At 43.0% G+C, this 20,791-nt stretch overlaps 1 protein-coding gene across 1 annotated transcript in view; it reads left to right on the forward strand.

Annotated features, from left to right (window-relative positions):
* The window catches only part of ITIH5 (inter-alpha-trypsin inhibitor heavy chain 5), a 49,693-nt gene that overhangs the window by 8,485 nt on the left and 20,417 nt on the right, over nucleotides 1–20,791 (forward strand). The window contains exons 4-7 of the mRNA XM_005240173.3: nucleotides 950–1,057; nucleotides 2,856–3,106; nucleotides 11,208–11,377; nucleotides 11,938–12,054. Coding sequence (XP_005240230.2) covers nucleotides 950–1,057; nucleotides 2,856–3,106; nucleotides 11,208–11,377; nucleotides 11,938–12,054 — 646 coding nt within the window. The remainder of the gene's footprint in view (nucleotides 1–949; nucleotides 1,058–2,855; nucleotides 3,107–11,207; nucleotides 11,378–11,937; nucleotides 12,055–20,791) is intronic.

Here is a 20,791-nt window from a genome sequence, read left to right on the forward strand (position 1 = left end):
CATCTGAGTATCTTTTAACAACTCCCTTCTTTTCCTCTCTCTCTGAACTGGAAAAATCTGTCGTATCTCTCAGAAACCATTCCAACTGAAGTTTCAGCAACACTGGCACACAATCTAGTTGTCTTGCATAACAGACTGTCGTGCCTAAGAAGCTCCTTGTTGTTCCAGGTTCTCCATATTGCTAATGGAGAAGAGTCAACTCCAACCAGCAGACGGATTCACTTGCTGCTGGAGATGCTAATCATTTTCTGTGGATAATCAAACAAGTAAAGGGCAACCAAGCTAATACTGAAATGACTCACTAAGGAATAAATTAAGCTTTTGGTTTCAAAAACATGTTTGGTTTGGTCATGCTCAGATCCTCTCTATAGGTAGATATTGGGCCCACAACTTTGGACCCGATCATAGCAGATAGGGACCTGTTCTTTTAGAAGGGCTTCAGTTTGGACTGAATAGGAGGAAAAACAGTCTTCTGCCATTGGCAAGCCAAAATGTATGTTAAGGGCTGTTTCCTTACAGAATCCATGGCCCTGTAACTCATTCCCAGGGAGCAGCATTTTAGTCAGGAGGCAGCTACTTGAAAGCAGTCATCCTGAATATCACCATGGTATTGATACAGATGGTGGATCCAAGATCAGACAAAAAAAAAAAGTACTCACTGAGATTTTTGGCAGTTGCTTTGCTTTCTGGTTTGCATCCTTATGCTTTGGAGATTACCTACTCTAAAAAACTGGCATTTTAGAGAGATAAACTGCTGGACTGAAAAAGTACACTGCTGGTATAACCAGCCAGGGAACCTCTAAGTTGGTTCATGTCTCAGTGACTCAAGTGGACTCCAGGAGTTACACCAGCAGCACACTTAGCCTATTCACATGGGCACAGTCTGTGAAGCCTTCTACAGCTGTATATGGGTGCAAAGTTACCATGCTGACATCTCTGTTCTCTCCAGGAGTATCGGCAACAAGACCTATTATGGGGAGGTCACAGGGAAAGAAAAGAAACACAGCAGTGATGACAAAACAAGGCAGATGAAACCTCCAAGCCCTGCAGATGGAAGGTAAGTGTTGTTTATTTGGCTGTGTTCTGGGAAATGATGTATTACCCTCCCATATTTATTTTGGCTGCTTTGGCATACCCATCCATGCATTTACAGGAAGAAGTACCTAAATAGAATGTTATCTGTGCTGCCTGGTGTCATTCCTATACTCCAAGTCATGTAAAATTGCATGTGGCCTTTTATAAACTTGTTACAAAACATTTTAACTTCCAAGATACTCCAGGATGTACTAGAGAGGGCAAGTAATCTTGTTACTTCCTGAATAACAGGCAGGAAAATTAAGGCACTGTTGCAGATGTAGTCATGCACTTCACTTCTAAGAGAAAAGCAACAATATACCTTATTGATATAAAGTAGTGAGTTAACAAAGTTCAATGGTAAATGTGACAGTGGTTTAACAAGATTAGATGGCAAGCTACATTTGATTATTTGCTGTACAGAGGACAGGGTCAGGCAAAACTGTCAGGGAGACCGTCCTGTTGAGTTATGAGGTTCAGAAAGGATTCCCTTGCATTCTAAACTCCTTCTCAGAGAAGAGTCTAGGTGCAGCTTAGTCCACTCCTAGTCCCAGACTTGGTCAACCATTTACGTCTAAAGGATTATATATGCATGATCAATTCTTCATATCACTTAGCTAAGATTTCAAAGTTTAGCATGCTATTAATCACTTACTGAGAATCTGTTGCAGCAAGGAATGTCTCAGCCTCGAGGAGTAGTCTTCAGAGGTTTCCCTACTCAAGGAGACATCCTGGCATGCAGTCTGCTGCCATGCAGGAGTGCTCAACAGGCCCTGGGCTATCCACTGTTTATAAAGTCAGATAGTCTTATTTGCATACCAGCAAGACATCGGGGTCACCATTCCAATCCTTGGCTACTGTGTTCCCATCCATCCCCCAAAGTCCAGAGTAAGCTGGATGCAGCCAACACAACCCCCGCTGGTGGTTATGGCTTAAGTGGGGGGAGGGTGGAGGGAGCACGCCACCACAGGCACACAGAAATTCAATGAGTTATAACTTAAAGACTGCAAAGTTAGTCACCACAAGAAGCCTTTTGCAGTTGTGTTACTTGACTGTGTTCAGTCTTCTTGGCCAAACACTGGAAGAAAGTCCCGTCCCTTTGATGATCTAAAAGTATCTATGTTCACCTGCATGCACTTCAGCAGCACTGTGGACTACTTTCCCAGGTGCCCAAATTACCCCAGATGTCTCTCAAAAAGATGCGCCATGGGATGGATTTTGCTGCTCTGAAAAATCCTGCCCTATTCCCAGTTACCTGGGATAGCAGCACTTTTCCGACATGAATGCATAATCAGGAAGAGCTGAATAGGCTATCATTTTCAGACCAGAATAAAACCTCACATCAGTGAGTTCTGAAGTTACTCCTACATGGAATTAAAAACTTCCATTCTTTATATGTGGCTTTCATTCTTTTTATGTGGCTTTTTTATTTTACCTTCACAGATAGTAGTGCCTGGAATTATATCAGTGCTTGGTAGCTGGACTCCCTGTAAGAAACCAAGAGACAGCCTGTCCTCTCACCCTGCTCCATGTCATACATGTCTGTCATACACCTCTCCACAAGAAGTCATCTTGTCTTTTAAGACCTTTCTTCCTGTAGAAACCTTCTACACGCTCAATGCTTTGAGAAGCATTATGATGTTTTCTTTCTTGCTGGTTTCACATATTCAATGATAAGAAATACTTTCATTGGAACAACAAAATCCAGATCCATTGTTCACTGGAGGAGGTGGTGTGTGATGTGTGCTGGGTGTGAAGGTGTCTTTGGATTTTCCTTCCAGGGAGAATGGCTATGAGACATTCAAAGCTTCTGTCTTCATTCCTCGCAAGATGCAGGCCAGGTTCCTACTGCATTACGAAGAGCTTTTGCAAAGGCGACTGGGAAAATATGAGTATACGGTCAGCATCCGGCCCCAGCAGCTGGTGGGGAGGTTACGAGTGGAGGTGAACATCCTGGAGAACTCAGGCATAGTTTCACTGGAAGTGCCTCCCCTTCGGAACAGCAAGCATAAGGGCAATGGGAAAGTTGAAGGTAAGGAGAGAGTTTTATGACCCGTGGTTCTGTTACTCATGGGGCCTTAATCACTTCTCAGGAACTGGACTGGCAGTGTTGGGAGTTCTTCAAGGCAGTCTTGGGTAATTGTGTAGGCTGGTGTTTTATTTGCTTTCCCTCTGCTCCAAATGAGGCATTAAACAAAACCCCAACATTGTATTAAAGCAGCATTGTCTAAGATCAAGACTGTATTAGAAACTGGAGGATGCATCTCCTGAAGACAGCAAGAAAAATGAATGCTAGCAGCTCATTAGAGAAATTGTTCTGGGAAATACAAACCATGGCTTTATTCAGAAACATACATTTTTCACTTTCCCTTCTTAACTCCTGCATCACTGACTGTTTGAAAGGTACATTCCACCCCAGAAGTGGCTGCGTTTGAGTGATGAGCATGTCTCTAAGCATTGCAGGCCATCAGCCTATTTAGAGATCTGTCATTCACTGGCAGGGCGATCTCCAGGTTCATGGAAGCTGGTATAAGGGCTACAATGGGAGAGGGATTTCAGGATTATGAACTGTATGTTTCAGTGGTGGGAATTCAATCTTATCATAAAAGCTAATGGCTTTTATTCTGTTTATTATAGATGACTGACTGTATGTGATATGTGTGCATAAGTATGTGAGAACTTTGAAGCTTAATGAATATAGGGCTGATCTGAGTCAACTCAATAGTATTTTTGTTTGCTATTGTCTTTATGAGCTTTGAACTGGGCCTTCAGGCCTTGTGCTCAGCATTTGAGCAGGCTGTCTTCTGGCTCCATATCTCTTGGGAACTGTTTATTTTAAGTGAATTGTTTTTTCCATCCCTCCATGCCAAGGCAGATAGGAAATCCTGCATTTTAGAACATGGGAAGTTCCAAGAGGAAAATCCAAGTTTTGTCAAAGCACGAAGTGCGGTCTGAGTATCTAATTTTACCCCCGACTGTCCTTACTTGTTGTTCAGGCAGCGTAAAGGTAATTTTTTCCAGAGTTAACTAACAGTGAGGAGCACAGGATGCTGTGATTGCTACATGTTGACATGTTGACAAGAAACTCTCACCAAAAAAAGAGGGAGAGTCTGACCTGGAAGTGGGATGCGGAGTCTTGTGGGACTTGAACCTCAGTTACTCCAAGTGACATAATGTCAGCAGAATCAGTGGAGCTGTTCATGTCTGCCAGGTAAAGTTCCTAAAGCATATGAACTGGAGTTAAACTGACTGTTCAGTGTGATCCTGCTGATTTCATCCAAATCACAGTGAAATCAAGGCTCTCAGTGACCTGGACTAGCTTCAGGGTCAAGCCTCATACAGCTAATTAGTCCCTCTGCCATACATCCACGCACTGCATGATAAATGTGCTCTGTTCCTCATTAGGAGAGGAAGGAAGCCTTTTCCACCTATCAAGGAGTATCATAGTGCATAGTGGCATATGGTTTCCTGAAAAACATCTGGCATTGATCAATGTTAGAGACAGACTAAGCAGAGCAGATACACTGTTGGTCTAGTGCAGTATGGAAATTCCTATGACATAAATGACATACAGGGAAAACTCTCATAACTTGCTATCCAAATGGCAATCTGTCAGCATTCTTGGCACCGTGCTTTAGATTTTAAACAGCTCATATGAAAATGGGCCCAAGCTCTAGGATTCCATAATGCTCCCTAGCCAGTAAAACATATATAAAATAGATGTCCCACTGCAGGATGGATAATGCAACTGAAGCTCAGATTCTCTGTGTTTTATCCTTGCTCAGCATTCAATTACAGACCCTTTCTGTTTGGAATTGCCCTATACAGTTGGTGAAATCTGTTAGCTGTGGTGAAATCACTGCTATGGAAGTCATTGAAATGCCAAACACACTTTTGAGGTCCATCATAGGCAGTTGGGAGTGGGTTGTATCTCTGTCAGACCAAGTCCTCATTGGTACTCAGGTGACTGCCACTGAGATAAGTGTATAGGGTTAATGAATTCAGTAGGTTTGCTGAGCTTCTTTCTGATTTGAAGCAAGATGAGATTAGGACATTACCAGCAGCCAGACCAAAAAAAAGAAGAAAAAAAAAAAGACACACACCCCCACCCACCCCAACCCCAAATTGACAGAGGGTCTCAGAAGGGTCTAATGCAAGTCACAGAGAAGGACAGCTTGTTTTGAATAGGAGGGAATTATTGCTTGTGACCTCTTCTCGCCAACAAGATCAGTCACACTCAGAGCAGACAACAGGAACTTCCTGCCTTTCTAAACACAAATGCAAATCCCAAGAACACTCCTAGGGAGGGCAAGGCCAAGGCAAAGAGCATTTCACTTGGAAATCCACTCTGTTCCAGTCAGCTGTCATCTTTCAAGCTTGATTCAAAACCCAAAACATCTGAGCCATTAGATCCTCCCTGCAAAGCCTTCTTGCTCATGTGACACCTAGAGACCCAAGAGCACGAGATTTGCACATCCAGTGAGACCTCCGGGGAAGGCTATGTGTTTTTAGGTGAAAGACAGGTGAACTGGAAGTCTAAAATTTAAAGACTGGCTGCTTGGCAGTCTGCAAACTGGGAGTAAACCATCAAGAAGACAGTGTCTGGTCTCTGCTTGAATTCCCGTGGCTTAAAACTCTTCAGTATCACTTGACTGGAAAGCATGATAGCAATCTAGTAAGTGGCCAGCAAGGGATGCCAGACCAGATGCTGCCATACTGTGTTACCTGTGGTGCCCTAAATGACAGGTCATGACTCAAAAAAATGACTGAATAAGGAATGGAGGCCTGCACATTTGAAAATGGTACTGCCTGACTGGTTTGAATTTGAATATGTCATGAAAACTCTTCCTCAGTTTCCTATGTCTACAAAGATGTCTATAGTATCTCAAGGTTAATGGTAAGATGTCAGATTTTGATAAATATTAACAAATTACCTTGAGAGTATTGGTTGAAAAATGTATTGTGACACCAAGTCATCAGTTAAACAGCATTTTGAGTAATATGTCCGAAGTGCCACCAGCCTGAAACCATTGTTGAGGATGTGATGTAGCTTCACAAGTCATTTAAGATACTTTTTTGCTCTGACTGACCTGGATAAGAAACTACATTGTATTTCTGAGTATAGCTCCTGAAGATCCAGTGTAGGGTAGGCAAATTAAGTTGAAAATCAAATGCGTTTGTCTTTGGAATCATCTACAGCTTCAAATGATCAGCACCAGCTCTGTACTCTGCTCTGTACTCTGATGTCCATAACCGAAATGCCAACCTATGGTGGCAATAAACACTGTTAATAAAACTAATGAAAAAGACCTCCGTGATAGTTTAGATGACCAAAAGTGGATGAAAGGCTGATCTGCCTTTATTTCATGGACAAATCCTCTTACATTTGTGGTGCTTTCTACATGCTATCCATACAGCCAATGTACCATGCATAGCAGAAAAACAATTTCTCTGTTTAATGGTCATTCAGGATTTGCACTTTTGACTCCACCCAAACTGCTAGTATCCATACAGTCTGTGATGAACAGAACAGACAAAACTTAAAGACCTATAGACAGAAGTTATCCCTTAATGAAAAAGAGTGAAGGACACTCTTTATTTTGCCATTTATAAAATAGTGCAGAAATCACAGCAGCAGGAGCAGAAGCAGTGAAGAGTCCAGCTCTACCTGGTTTTGGCTGAAAGGGACCAAGACAAAAGGCTGGACTTGGTTCCACAAATTTCCAGTGATTTATGAAAAGTAAAGCTGTGCTTTGCTATAGAGAGACTCTTGGAAAGTCCTGTGTACATCCTCTCTGAATACGGAGCAGAGACAATGTGATGACAGGGTCTTTCCAGGATATTTCCTTTGCCAGTGACTCCTGCGCACACACCTCCATCTGGGAGCTGTATTTTTCCCAAAGGAAGATATTAGGCATGTGAGTTTTGGAAAGTGATCTTTTGGCATGTGCAGGTGTTGTCTTCTGTCACTTCAAATCCCCAAACAGGAGACACTGAGGCCAATGATCCTGGCTTTCTCTGCTGACCTCAGAATGGAGCCATTTTCTGAATGATGTCCTACCCAGCATCCTTTGTGATGACTGTCCTCATCCTTTTGCTCCAGCACAGTGGCATGAGAACTACTTATGGACTTAGGCAGGGAGACACTAGGCTGCTTGAGAATTACTATTTCTCTTCAAAGTCATATGGCTCAGAAAGGTTTTAATTTCTTATCACAGTTGTCTAGAAGTTTCCACGTGTTAGTGGAGGAAGAACATTTGAGCTCTAATCCTGCCTCTTCCAGTCCCCAAAATAATTTAGGTTTACCTGTTCATCATGTAAGGACTACAGTTTCATATGAAAAATGCTTTTTCCTGCTCTGTTTACTTCTTTAGCTGAATTTGGTGGAAAGTTTGTCTAAAGGCCCTGTTAATTATCTCAGCATGAGCACAGACCAGCTCAGGTCTTTGGAGCTCATCCATACTCTGTACGCTGCAATATCTCATAGATTTTCCTTTCTGTCACTTGTTTGAAAAGAACTGGGCCAATAAACAGAGGAGAGTAATTGTAATCCAGATATCAAGTGCTGCCTAAAAAAAGAAACATGGGGGAAAACACAGTAACTACATTTAAATATACAGAAGGCTACTGCAAGGAGGGAAAGAATACTGTGCTTTCTGTGTCAATAACAGAAAGAACAAGAAGTCATGGGTTTGTAATCCAGAAAAAAAGTTAATTAGACATTGAAAATGTCTAACAGTGAAAAAAAATGAAGCTCTGGAAAGGACTGGCAAGGGCAGGTACTGAGTTCCCATGAATGGAGGTCTGGACTGTTTCCAGACCATGTCATAAAACCAAGTAGGAAGGGATTAGGTCTGTGAACATGGGATGAACTTGATAACTTCTATTATTTATTATCTTCTATCTAATAGACCTAATTTCTATTATTCCAGGGGAAAAAAAGTATTTTGGATCTTGTCCATCAGACTGTTTTTTGATTTTACTCTCCATCCTGGAGACGGGAGATGAACGGCTATGAAGAAGATGGGAGAGCTTCCCCAGCTATTTGTGTCACTGACAATGGCTATGTCATATGCTTTCCAAAGGCAGCCTTGGAAACCTCCTTTCCAGGAGTTCCTAAAGCACTGTCTGTGTTTCAGGGGATGACATTTCTCACCTCCAATGGGTGTTTTGAGGAGTAGTAGAGGAATATAATGTGATCCACATGATCCCATCTAGATTCCGCAGTGCTTTACAGGATGGGATACATGTGATTATGCCCATGTAACAGGTTGGGAAACTGAGGCATGGAGTGGCTACCTACCTAATTCAGATAATTTCAGATGGTCGGAGTCCATAGAAATGCTAGGACTGGCACTCATGTTGTGGTGCGCAGCATACTGTGCTCACCCATCAGTGTACCTATGGCAGAGAAACACAGATATGAAGTCCAAAGGCCACAGCCACAGATGTATACGTGCAGTAGGTATAAGGAGGGTAACCCTGATGTGGTATGGCCAGGCAGCCTAACCAAGGACAATGCTTGCTTTTCAGCAGTTGAGAAGAAGCAATGCAAAACCCTCAAACAGATCACAAAATAGAAATGAACTGTTAAGCCATTTCTATGAATTGTGGATACTTCCCACAAACTGGCAGTTAAATGGGATTTTAGAATGATAGAAGACAGATGGAAAATCCAGGAAGGCAAACACAAGCAAATCTGATGTATTGTGTGTTAAAAACATATTACATCTGTCGATTCATCAGATCAAAGGGCAGCTATAAAATTAAAAAAAAAATCAAGATAGAGTTAAAATCTTACAGAGCTATTGATTTATGATTTTTTCTTCGACAGGAGAAATCTGAACTGTACACAGATTTTAGAAAAAAATGTCAAAGCTCTGGTTAATCATTTTATGAACCTCCTTTAAGATCCAGCACTAGTGTCCCTAAGTGATTTCAGTGTACTGGCTGCGACTTTTCTCTGTTTCCATCAGGATGAATGGATTGGAATTGGCACAGTCAGAGAAGCCATGATACAGAGTCAGTTCTTGACTTTACTTAAATTCAGTAACATCTGTCATTCAGACTTCTTGGTCAAGACTTTGTTGATGAGTTTGTCTCATGTTCCAGGTCCTCCAACTATAATTTATTTGAGAAGAAGCTGAGCCTATGAGAAAACTTCCCTGACTCAGTAGTATGGTCTTGTGCTTTGTCTGTTCAAAGGCACTCCTAGGACAGCGATAAAAATAAAGCCAAATCACCACGGAAATCACATCCTAAAGTGATGTTGATTTATGACTCTTTCATTCCTTTGTCTAGAAGAGTCTAGATTGTACATAGCACTTTAGGTTTGGCTGATAGTTTTATAAACGCACAAGAAACCCTAGCCCCAGCATTTCTATGGACTTTGACCTATAGGAAGTCAGGTAAGTTAGATAACCACTCCATACGTCCACTTTCCTACTTGTTAAATGGCCTTCATATGTATTCAGTTTTTTAAATCCCTGTGGGATCTAGATGTGAGGTGGATCGTGTTTGATGTTGCATACAGATGACACATTGCATTCCTCCAGTGCTGCTCAGAGCACTTTACAAAGGTGGAGAAATGCCACTTGTCATTACATGGTGTTATAGGAATCCCTGGAAAGGAGCCTTCCAGGACTGCCTGCATCTTGTCATTGTGATCAGTACTGTTAATGGGGTATAGCACATAATTAAAATTATCCTAAAGCAGATGTCTAAGTCTGGCCAGATGTATCATACCCTAATCTCCCCTGACACTCTTGACCTGATCTCCACTGAGCATAATGGGATCCTAGAAAATAAGCTCAGGCTTGCATTGTGAACACCTAAACTGGAACTGAATCTCACCCATCTTTTCTTTTCCCTGCCATACCACAGACTTCTTGGGCCATCTTTGGCAAAGATTTGAGAACACTCCTCCCCAGTATAATTAAGTAGCTCATTGCCACCAATTTTAATCAGCACATGAGCAGATATCTTAGAACTTCCATGGCTCAGAGGAGTGTTGGAATAATCACTGTGAGAGTTGAAGCACTCCAGAAGAATATCAGTTGAGAAACTGTTCTGGTGTTTCAATAGCTAGTTAGGATAAGGGGGAAACCCCTCAAAATCTGGCAAAGTTCAAGGCCAAATCTGACCTTTGGTCAGTCTCATGTAGGGGTCCTTATGGACTTCACAGGGAATGAGCAGCTGGCACACCAAGAGTAAGGTGGGATGTTGGCCACACAGAGAGACAAGAAGGAATAGCCATAACCCTCAACTTTAGGAAATGAACACAGCTAACAAGACAAGCAGAGGTTCCTTCAGGGTGACTCAGACCTAAATTATTGTCTTTCTCTGAGATGCCTTCTGAAAGGCACATCTGTCTTCATTGCCTCAGGAACAGCTGTTGGAGATTAGGGTGAGTTACACTGCGGGGATGCAGTTTGCATGACTGCACTAGCAAGTGTTGGATTTTGTCTCAATCAGTAAGACTGAAACTGCAGCAAATACACTGATAACTTTTTGCTGAACATAGTCAGCTGAGTTGTTCAGATGAAGACGTTACATATAAGATGCTTGTCAGATCAAGCAATCAATTAGTCAGGTTAATCCTGACCACCTCACATGCCTACAGTACATTTGAGCAGGTAACTTCAAGAACTCTTTATAATCAACAGTGAGGAATCTACAACATGATTCATCTAATCCTAGAGGAAATGTTTAAACAGGTCACATGAATCATACTTTCATTGACTGGCAGGATCTCAGGTATAGGATCTGAATTTTAGACGTCTAGAGCTGGCTGGATTGAATACCACATGCATGTCTAATGTTGTGTGTTCATTATTTACAGAAAACAATTAACAATCCTACAGAAAATATCTAGCCTTTCGGTTCTCCAAGCAGAAGTGAGCACAGGAATTTTGCCTAAACATTTATATCCCTGATAGCATTGCAATGTTGGTTTCAGTTTAGAATTAGAGGGGAGGGGTTATTACATTCTTATCACTGGTGAGCTGAATATCTAAACCTCAGTATGTAACTATGCTAGTTGACCTGACTGCATGGTAATCCTGTGTGTGCTGCTCTTAGACATCTGTAAGACAACGGGGGAAACTTGTAATATTGTGGTTTTATCTCAACAGGTGATGTTTCTCCTCCTCCTTCTACTGTAGTTGGACATACCAAAACCTTAGCTAAAGTTACATTCAACCCCAGTGTTGTCGAGCAAACCAGGATCGCCCGAAATGGCATTTTGGGAGACTTCATAATTAGATATGATGTCAATAGGGAGCTGAGTGTTGGGGATATTCAGGTACTGTACACATGGGTCGTCTTTTCTGTTTTATTAACTGTACCTATGGTGGTTCAATGTCTTTCATGCTCAAATGTCCTAGAAAATGCTTTCCAAGTGAAGGTTGCTTCTCAGTCTTGTAAGAACTATCTGAAATAAAACCAGCCAGTTGGCAGCCACAAGATGGACTTAAAAACCACAGGTACCTACTTCGTTGAATTTCTTTTGTATCTACACTTCACTTTATACTGGCTGTATATATTTCTAGAAATAAGGCTAGTTCTCCAAATGCATGTTGGGGTTCTGATCCCTGGGTACATACATTATATCCTTACTACATTTGGAAAGAAACTCCAATGTCCACCATGGAAGGAGATGCAGAGAGCTTCAGTAGGCTCCCTGAGTCTGGATAAACAGGGGACCAGAATTAAGAGAGGTACCAAGGGGCGTTCATTTCCTTCAGTGTAGGCACAAACCTTGAAAGCAGGATCAGGTGTGTCCAACCAAATATACCATAATGATATGTGTGGAACATTGCATCATGATCTACTTTTGATTCCCGACTTCCTTGCTCTCCACAGATTCTTAATGGGTATTTCGTGCACTACTTTGCCCCGACAGATCTTCCTCCATTGCCAAAGAACGTTGTATTTGTGCTTGACAGCAGTGCTTCCATGGTGGGAACAAAACTGAAACAGGTGAGGTCCTTGCATTTGTTATAGACTGGTTGCAAAGAGCTTGGTTCAGACTTCGTCTCATCAGATGGGTTCTTCTACAAAGCGTTTGCTATATCTGAGTTGAAAGGAGGCTCTGAAGACACCTCAAGGTGGATGATTTACTTGCAATGAGAAGTTATCTTGTTAGTGGGACTGGGATGGGGACAAGAAGTGCAGAGGACTTAATCACTCTGTAAAAAAGGCTGGTGCTGTCAAAACTGAGCTAGGATGCTGCAGATAGGATTATCCTGGGCAGTTCCATTCTGAGCAGTTTGAAAAGAGGCAGATTAGGGAGAATTCCCAACAAAGTGCATTCAGGAGACCATTGTATCCAAGCTTAACAGCAGAGAGAAGATACTGCTGTCTTTAAGTTACCTTGGCAAAACCCTTAGCAATGTATAACTCAATGGGTTCTGTTGAAAGAAAGCTAAACTTGTCCTATTTGAGAATATCTTTCAACACAAATCTCAGACATTTTTCCAGGGCACGGATCTTAGCGTGAGCCAACATACCAAGCCAACATCACTGATACTTAAAATCAACCTTTGACATGGATGGTTCAGGCTGGTACCTAAATGTTTTTGCTTCTTCAACACTCTGATCTGGACAGATGAAAACCATCTCCAGTTCAGGAGCCACGTAGTTGGCTTGGAAGGGCACCATGCCGGGGGGAATATGCTCTCTCAACACAGTATTATCAGTCTAAACTAGAAGCAGAGATGAATTAAGACTTCAATTTTGTTCTGAATGATTTGAAAGATGTATCTCAAGTCTTCACTCACACTGGAGAGTTAAATCCAATTTCCATCTTATTATATCTGTACAGAAAAGGAGAAAAGTCCCGGCAGGGTTAGTATTGTTTCCTTCCATTTGCAGACTTGCTCCACAGGCGTGAGATACAGAGAAGTTGCTTGGCTTCTCTCTGTTGGATGGCCACATCTTTACCTTCTCCTTTCTTACCATGGCTGAGATAATGACGGTGACAAATGACACTTTCCACATAGGTTGACACCAATATGAGGCAGTTTCAGCTTGTATGGATGATGTGATGTTGTAACTCCACTAGAACGATTGAAGGCCAGTGGTTTGGACTTGTACCTTGGACAGTTAAGGAGATGTAATTAGTCCATTCAAGCTCCTTAGCTGCTGCCTGGAACACGGTGACATTTCTGGAAAGTGTGGTTATTTGACAGCCTTTTTTTTTCCCTTGGCCACCAACACTAGCCTAAATGTCCTTGACAAACAGAGACCGTGGTCATTCTCTGACAGTTCTCTGTCTTTGAACAAGGACACTGGGGGTATATATACCTTCCTCTCTCTGCTAAAAACGTTACTATCTGGTTTCAATGGTGATCATAAATCTTAATTTAGAAGCTGTGTTCCCTATTAAATCAAATTATCTCTACTGTGAGCTAAAATGGACTGTGACTTTTATGGCTCATAATTACCTTCCCCAGTGACTGGAGTAGCAAACAGAGTTGTTAACAAACATACCTAGTACTATGCTGAATGAGGTCTTGAATGAAGATGCCTTTGAATCTTTACAAATTCCTGTGGACAGAGCCTGGCTCTTGGCTTTCTGCTATCCTTCTGTTGAAAAATGTCTGCATTGCCTCACAGGGTAAACAGATGCTGCACAAATGCACCCAGTCCTGCATGCTGAAAGCAGCCAGCCAGTGACACAGTGCTGAACCAGGGAGATTAAGACTCTGAAGGGCTTTGGTACTGGCGTGAGCTGTGCAAGTAGTGCCTTGGGTCAGCAGATTAGCCCTGTACTATGAAAGCTTTTATTCTCATCCTGAGCGTATTAGGGCTTCTTTTTCATATACTTACTAGAAACAACGTGGCTGTTAACCCTTGAGGGTCTACTTCATAGCCTAGCCAGCTCCTACTGCTAAAAGTACATGAATCTCAGGCTAATTAGCTACAAATAGGTGCCTCTTGAGCCTGAAGTGAGAGATGTGTCTAGCCAGAGCCTTTTTTGAGGGTATACCCAACTTTTTGCCTGTTACCTCAGTATGGTAATTTTTTATGGAGAACCAATGGTATGTTATGGAGGAGTGCTATGTGCAGGAAGTGCTTGTCTTCCTTTGATATCAGCTGCTCCAAAAAATAGAACTTCATGGAATTATGACCCAAATCATAAATCTCCCACATAGATTAGTCAAGGAAAGACCAAAATCTAGGTCTGGCTGAATAATACGCTTCTTTTGGTACACTAAGAATGTATGATCAGTTACAGCCATGGATCATGTCTGCTCAGTGGCCTTTTTACACAAGTGTTGTTGTTATTAAGATGTTTGTTAAATTACAGACACATCCCCTGGTGGCAGGATACATCTGAGCAGAGGAAATGCCTCCTTTTCTTCTTTTCTCTTGGACTCTTGCAGCTGTGCTAATCTATGGTGATGTGTAGAGAGCTGGGAATTCCCATGGGCCTGTCTTTCCTCATTTCTCTCTACTAAGTCACATGCAAGATCAGCTAAAAATACAGTCAGCACTTGTAAAGAATGCTCTTGTGAGTCAGCTGCAGTAACTGTGGCAAAGGACAGTTTTTAGGGTTGTAGGAGAAACATCAACTGTGCACCCTTTTCTATAGTAACTCAAGGAGATTTTGTACTCTTCTGTCACCTTTCTTCATGAAGATAATGGCAAAGTGACTCAAATGGGGTCAGGATTTCATGCACCCTACATTTCCTACAGTCTAATTGTGAGTAATTTCTCTTTTCGTCTCCCAAGGTTTTCCTTTTCCTCCACAAATTTTTATCTGTTTGTGCCACCCTTTCCTTCCTAAGGTATCTCAGTCTTTGAAGCAACAAGATGTTCAGAGCCAGTTGCAAACACAGATAGTGAGACTGGTTGATCAGCTGAAGTAAAATCATTAAGACCTTTAAGACATTGCCCTCACATCACTGAGACATGTTTTAGCTTTGTGGGGAAGATCAGCTAACATGCATATTCCTCCTGCAGTTTTCACAGCCTCTGAACTCTGTTGATGTCTAGCAGACTCCAGGTGTTACAGCAGTTGACCTCCACTGAGAGTATGGGCCTCTGTGACACTCACCTTCTAGCACTGGCAGGGAGATAAAAGTTCAGGAAGAGAAAACTCTTGAACATGATGGTAAAAATATTCTTCATGTATTCAAGACTTTGCACGGTATTACTGCTGCCCCACTGGCAAGGAAAATAGTGGTTTTGCCCTCATGAGCTTTGTTCCTTGATTTGCAAAGAGACAGTAAGCTCCACATGGAATAGTTGCTTTTAACAGGAGCCAGAAGACCCTGGGGAACAGGTTGTATCTGCAGAGTTTACCGGGAAGCAAAATGATTTCCCCTTCAAGCAGTCTGGCCTGCTGAAATTGTGGTACCTTGGGCCAGGTAGAGGGTGATGTAAAAGTTTTACTTTGGTATAACTAAAAGAAAGAGGGGCCAGTTATAGGTTCACCACCTTGTGATTACGATGATTGTCCCCAGCTTCACTAAACACAGTGAAAAAGAGCCTTTATCAGCCTGCAGTTCAGTGTTATAGAACAAGCATGTTCCAAGCTATGAATGTGTCCACAAAAGATGGATTTGCAAATATTTTGCAGACAGGAGGTAAGATGTAGTTGTTTCAACCACAGATCCATTTCACCTTACCTTTCCCACAGGCAATAAATGCCCATACACTCAGTTAAACAGCTGGCCACACCGCAAGCCTGGCAACTTGTCAACGGTAGTGTGCCAGACTGTAATTTTCTTTGAGGTTAATTGCTCTAAGAGGAACTCAACTGAAACTGGGACCTGGTGCGTATTTGCAAGTGCTTCAGTTTTATTGGCTGCATCCATCCAAGGGACACTGTCGGTACCCTTGATCTGTGACCCACACTGTCTGAACCCTTCTGAGTGCCTTATAGGCACATATCCCTAAAGCTCCATGCTTCAGCACACAGGCTCCCTCTGAGTAGTTTCAGGGTGGTGAGAGAGCAGACAAACACCTGAACGCTTGATGTTCTCACTCCAAACCCCACTGACTACTGCTGGTTGCTGCAGAGCTGGCCACAGGTCAATTGACTACTAGTCCAAATAATGTCTGCTGCCCAGGAGAACAATGTGAAATCATCAGGGGACTTTTGAAAAAAATGCTAATTCTAATTACAGCTTTTAGCAGGTTTAAAGGTACTGTGAAGAGAGAAGATTTGTCAGCTTTCCCATTTCTGTTGGAAGGCAACAGCCTTAGTGAACGCGGAAGAATCTCATGCAGCTGCCTCCTACTCAGAAATAAACAGCAGCAGTGCCATCTCAGTCCTGTTTGTAGATGTCAATGTGGCATATAGGATCTGCTACACTAAATCAGACATCAGATCCATATAGACTTTAATTGCACAGCTTCCAAGAAAGATGCAAGTACTTGTTATGCAGCAGAATAATCTGCCTTTCCTAAACCCTAAAACTTACAAGTAATGACAGGGCCACAGAGGAACAAGTAACCTTCAGAACAAGATGCCCTCAGGTATTCAGGACAGGGAGCATCTGCTTCTGGTCTCGGGACTAACAACCAGTGTGCCCCCAGCAGATTTTCTCCATGTTGAGGTAGCAGAATTAGAGACAGAATTTCTCAGGAAAAGCCCAGCCCACCTGTAAATGGCCAGTCCTTTAAATGGGTTCAGAGTACATAGGATGCAAAGGCAAGTGCAGAGTTTAGCATGGAAATGCTGCTGAGGCTTGAACTGAAACCCCATGAAGACACTGAGAACTCTACCAAGGCTTTCAGTTGGAATTTTGCTGAAATTCATCAAAGGATGAATTGAAAACAGGTGCTACTCTAGGGGCAGACATAGCCTAGTGATCACCAAACAAGTCCAGAGTGAAAAGGAAGGAGCTAAATCAAGCTAGGAAGTCAGTCAGTCCATGGATCAGGGTCGTTGAGGTCTATGACCAGGCACAGCTGTGACAGAGATAGAGACAGCTACAGCATAACCCTTGGTCTGAGACTCAGGCAGGACTGAGGGCTCAGGCTGGAGCTTAACTGGGCAGGAGTGTGGGTGGAGGCCCCAGGTGAGGCTGGTCAGAGCCGTTAAAGCCTATTAGTACACTTAAGCCTCTGGCACATGCATACAAGTCTGTGAAGCTATTGATCTGGGATTTTTTAAAAGTCCTTTCCAGGACAAAACCCTGCATTTTTCCAGTTGCTGGAGCAATATGTGGAAGCCAGACTTGGCTTCCATTTGTGTTTTTGTCATAGATCCGTTAAGGGAACCTAGGATTTTCTTTGTCTGTGCTTGTCTTTTTGCAGAGCCTCGTCTGGTTAGCTGGCAAACCCGTGGGTGGGTTTATGGCTGTACAAGTTCCCCCAAATCTAAAAGACACTTGATCTTTGGTAAGACTTAAACCTTAGGCTAACTCTGCTTGCAACAATACTGCTATTTCCAAGTAAATACCCCTTCACCCTAATACGGGGTGTGTACTATACATTGCTCAACCAGGACAGTCTGTTTCTAACTGTGAAGAGCAGCTGAGGCTCAGAAGCACTTGTGAGATCTTGTGTGGAAGCCTGCTGGAGTGAGGCCTGCCGTGTTATGCTACTGTATGAAGTCATCAGTATTCATGGGCAGTTCTGGCTCTAAGGTTCGCGTGATGTAATTTGAGGTCCCTTGGGAACGAGGGATGTGGTACTTAGTACCTGTGTCATGAGGAGAGAGCTTTTGCTTGGATAGTTACACCTTACGTAGTGACTTCATCTTCAACTCCTCTCTGCAGAACTTTGGTTCAAAGACTTGGCCTGTGCTCATGTCTGAGGCAGTGGCTTGGGACAGAAGTTGGCAGGGGAAGGGTTGGGGGCAGAGATGTGCAGGAGAGAGTGGGGATTCTGGAGCTGGAGATGATGAGGGGATTTGGAAATGGGGAAAATCAGAAGGGGGCAGGTGTTGGAGAACTGTGAGGGCCCTGTGGCAGACTCTCAGGTGGGAAAACAGGCAAATTTGGTTTTTTTGAAGAACAACTACATGCTCTTGTATTGCTTAATGCTAAACCTGAGGAAAAGTGCTGGGTCTTTGCTCTGACCAGCCATTATCACCATCCCTCACTCACTGAAGATGAAAATGGGAAAGTTGCATCTAAAAGCAAGAGATATCACAGTTCAAGGAAAAAGGGTCAGGGCTATGAGAGGAGGTGGCTACAGAGTCATGTCCTCTGCAGAGGGGTAACAGATACTTCATCCCTGTGGAAGTTCAGTACTCCTTTTCATGGAGAAATAACATCTCCTCCTGGAGTAGGAATGGCACAATCTCTCCTTGGTGAAATAGCAGAGATCTTTTCTCTGTGAAGAGGGACATGTCTCTATGGAGGAGCAATGCACATCTCTTAGCAGATTACACACACAGGTAAGATGTTCTGAGAAGGGGCTAGAAAGCCTCAGACCTGGCAGGCTTCTGACTGCTGTGGCATCCACTCTGGAAAAGTGGGTACATGACGAAGAATGGAGGCTAATTGATACGAAAAGCATAGGGACCCATGTTTCAGCTCAACTCCTGCTGTATGGCGCAGCAGCTATTGACTGCTGAAATGGTGGGGGTGTGCTATGGATAGCCTCTTGGGCATGGCAGCTCTTCCCAGCACTGTGTTGGCAGCTGATCTGTGTGGCAGAGAATGAAAGTCCCGAGTTGTCGGAACAGTGTCTGTGCACTGGATCTAACTCCATCTTCTGAGGATGGGCAGAGGGAGAGATGTCAAGCTCTGCATTGAGGGCATGGAGAGCTTTTCCCTTGGTGTTGACCTTTTTGCCACTAACTGCATGGAAATAGTTTGTCACGCTGACAGGGTTGGGGTTTGAGTGTCTGACTGGCATGTTATGGGATAAGATCCCACTTAAAATGAGCTAAGTTCAAGATGAGAATGTGGCCTTCATAGACTGCTGTGTCAGTCTGGCTGCCTGCCCAGGTAGCCCCATTGTTTCCAGTGGGGTTATTTCAGTATGGCATTGTGGGCAGCCTTTAAGCTTTTCCCTTTGACTTATTGTACAGAAATATTTACTGCTCCAACTGTAATCCATACTGCAGTATTGATAAGGATTTTAATGATGCTTGGTGTTGATAAGAGCTTGCCTCCTTCAATCTTTGTATAGACATTTACTTATATCCTCAGTGCTGCAATAAGGCTACAAAGGTTGAGCATCTACTCAGCCCCCTGGGTACATGTAACTCCAGTTCCTGAGAAATCAGATCATCTTGCAGTTTTTCATGTATTTATCCTCACTATGCTGTTGGGTGCTAAAGAAGTGAGTTACCCCAACTCATATCTAAACTTGCCCACAGCCTTGAAGACAGTTTTCCACTGAGCAGAAATCCAGTGATTAAATGTCCTGGAGAAATGTGGAGCTAAGTAGTTTACTCAGTGTTGAATGGAAAATCTTTTTCAGAAAAGGCAATAGAAACAGTTGCTCTAAATGATGGAGCATTTCTTTTCCAGACCAGGAAATTACAAAGCAACTTTTCCTAAAGCCTTATAGGGTGTCAGCAATGTTCAAGTTATTAGCAAGGGATCAGTCATGTGCAGGCGGGAGAGGCTGGGCCATGGACTGGATACAGACCTTTACTGTCCAGAGCTCCACAACCAAACTCCTTCCTGTCACAGGCCAGTGTCAGTGTAAAACAAAATGCCTGTTGTCCAGAATTGCGAAGGAGTTTTCCTTGGTTACGCGATCAGTGTCTGCCAGGAAGAAAGCACAAAGATACATTGACAGGGAGAGGGTTAGTTGCAGTTCCTGAACTGTACAACGCTCCCTGCAGAGGAAGAAAGGGCAGATTGTCTTCCCCAAGAGGGGGAATGGAGGAAGGTGAAAAAATCCAAGGATACACTTCTGGGTTAAACCTAATTTTTGGTACAAAAGTCCCTCTTGCTGGCAACTGGCAAGTGATCTGCATTACGTGTGCAGAAAGGAAACTGGGACGTAGAGGAAAGAAAAACTGATGTGATGTGGCTTCAGACCTAGCAGGAATGCCACTGCACAAACCTTTGCTCCCTCTGTACCTCAGCTACTCCCTGTTAAGTGGCAGTGGTGCTCACACAGCCTTTCCCTTGGCTACTGGATCCCAAACCTGCTCTATGGCAGTACCTTGTCTGACCTCAACAGCATTGTTTCAAGTGTGACTTTGATGCCAGCCTTTCCTTAAGTCACAGTTTTAATCCCTCTGACAGACTATGGGCAGATTTGACCAGATATTGCTGTTGTAGCTTGGAAAAAAACAGCTCAGGACCTTTTTATCAGCTGCCTGTGCCTGGAAAGGGAAAGATATGAACCAAAGCATATTGAAGGTGAGGGGCGAGCTCTTCTGTTTTTTCTCCTTGTGCTTCCTTGCAGTGTTTTGCCAAACAACATATTTACTTGTACTTTTCTCCTTCTCACTGTAGGAGATCTGGTTTCAGAGCCTTTCTCTGCATTGTTGTACTCTCAGAGCTCTGCGCTTCTAGTTCCCTTTGAGCTTACATCTTGTGCCTTAGCTCCTTTCTTGTCAAATACGGTCTCTCACAGGGGATCTGGAAGGACAAAGTAAAGGCTACTGAAATTTTGTCTTCTAGTTTTGGCATCTTTCAGCATATGGTTGCAGATGCTCCCACGTCTATTATATGCAGATTGTTCTTGTGCATCCCTCAGCTGACAGGCACTGCTTCCCAGAGGTTTTGGTTGTGAATGCTTTTCTCCCTGCTAGCCATGCTCTTTAGACTGACGATCTTGAGCCCAT

The sequence above is a fragment of the Falco peregrinus genome, chromosome 6 (assembly GCF_023634155.1).
Source record: "Falco peregrinus isolate bFalPer1 chromosome 6, bFalPer1.pri, whole genome shotgun sequence".
Classification (NCBI taxonomy): Eukaryota; Metazoa; Chordata; class Aves; order Falconiformes; family Falconidae; genus Falco; species Falco peregrinus.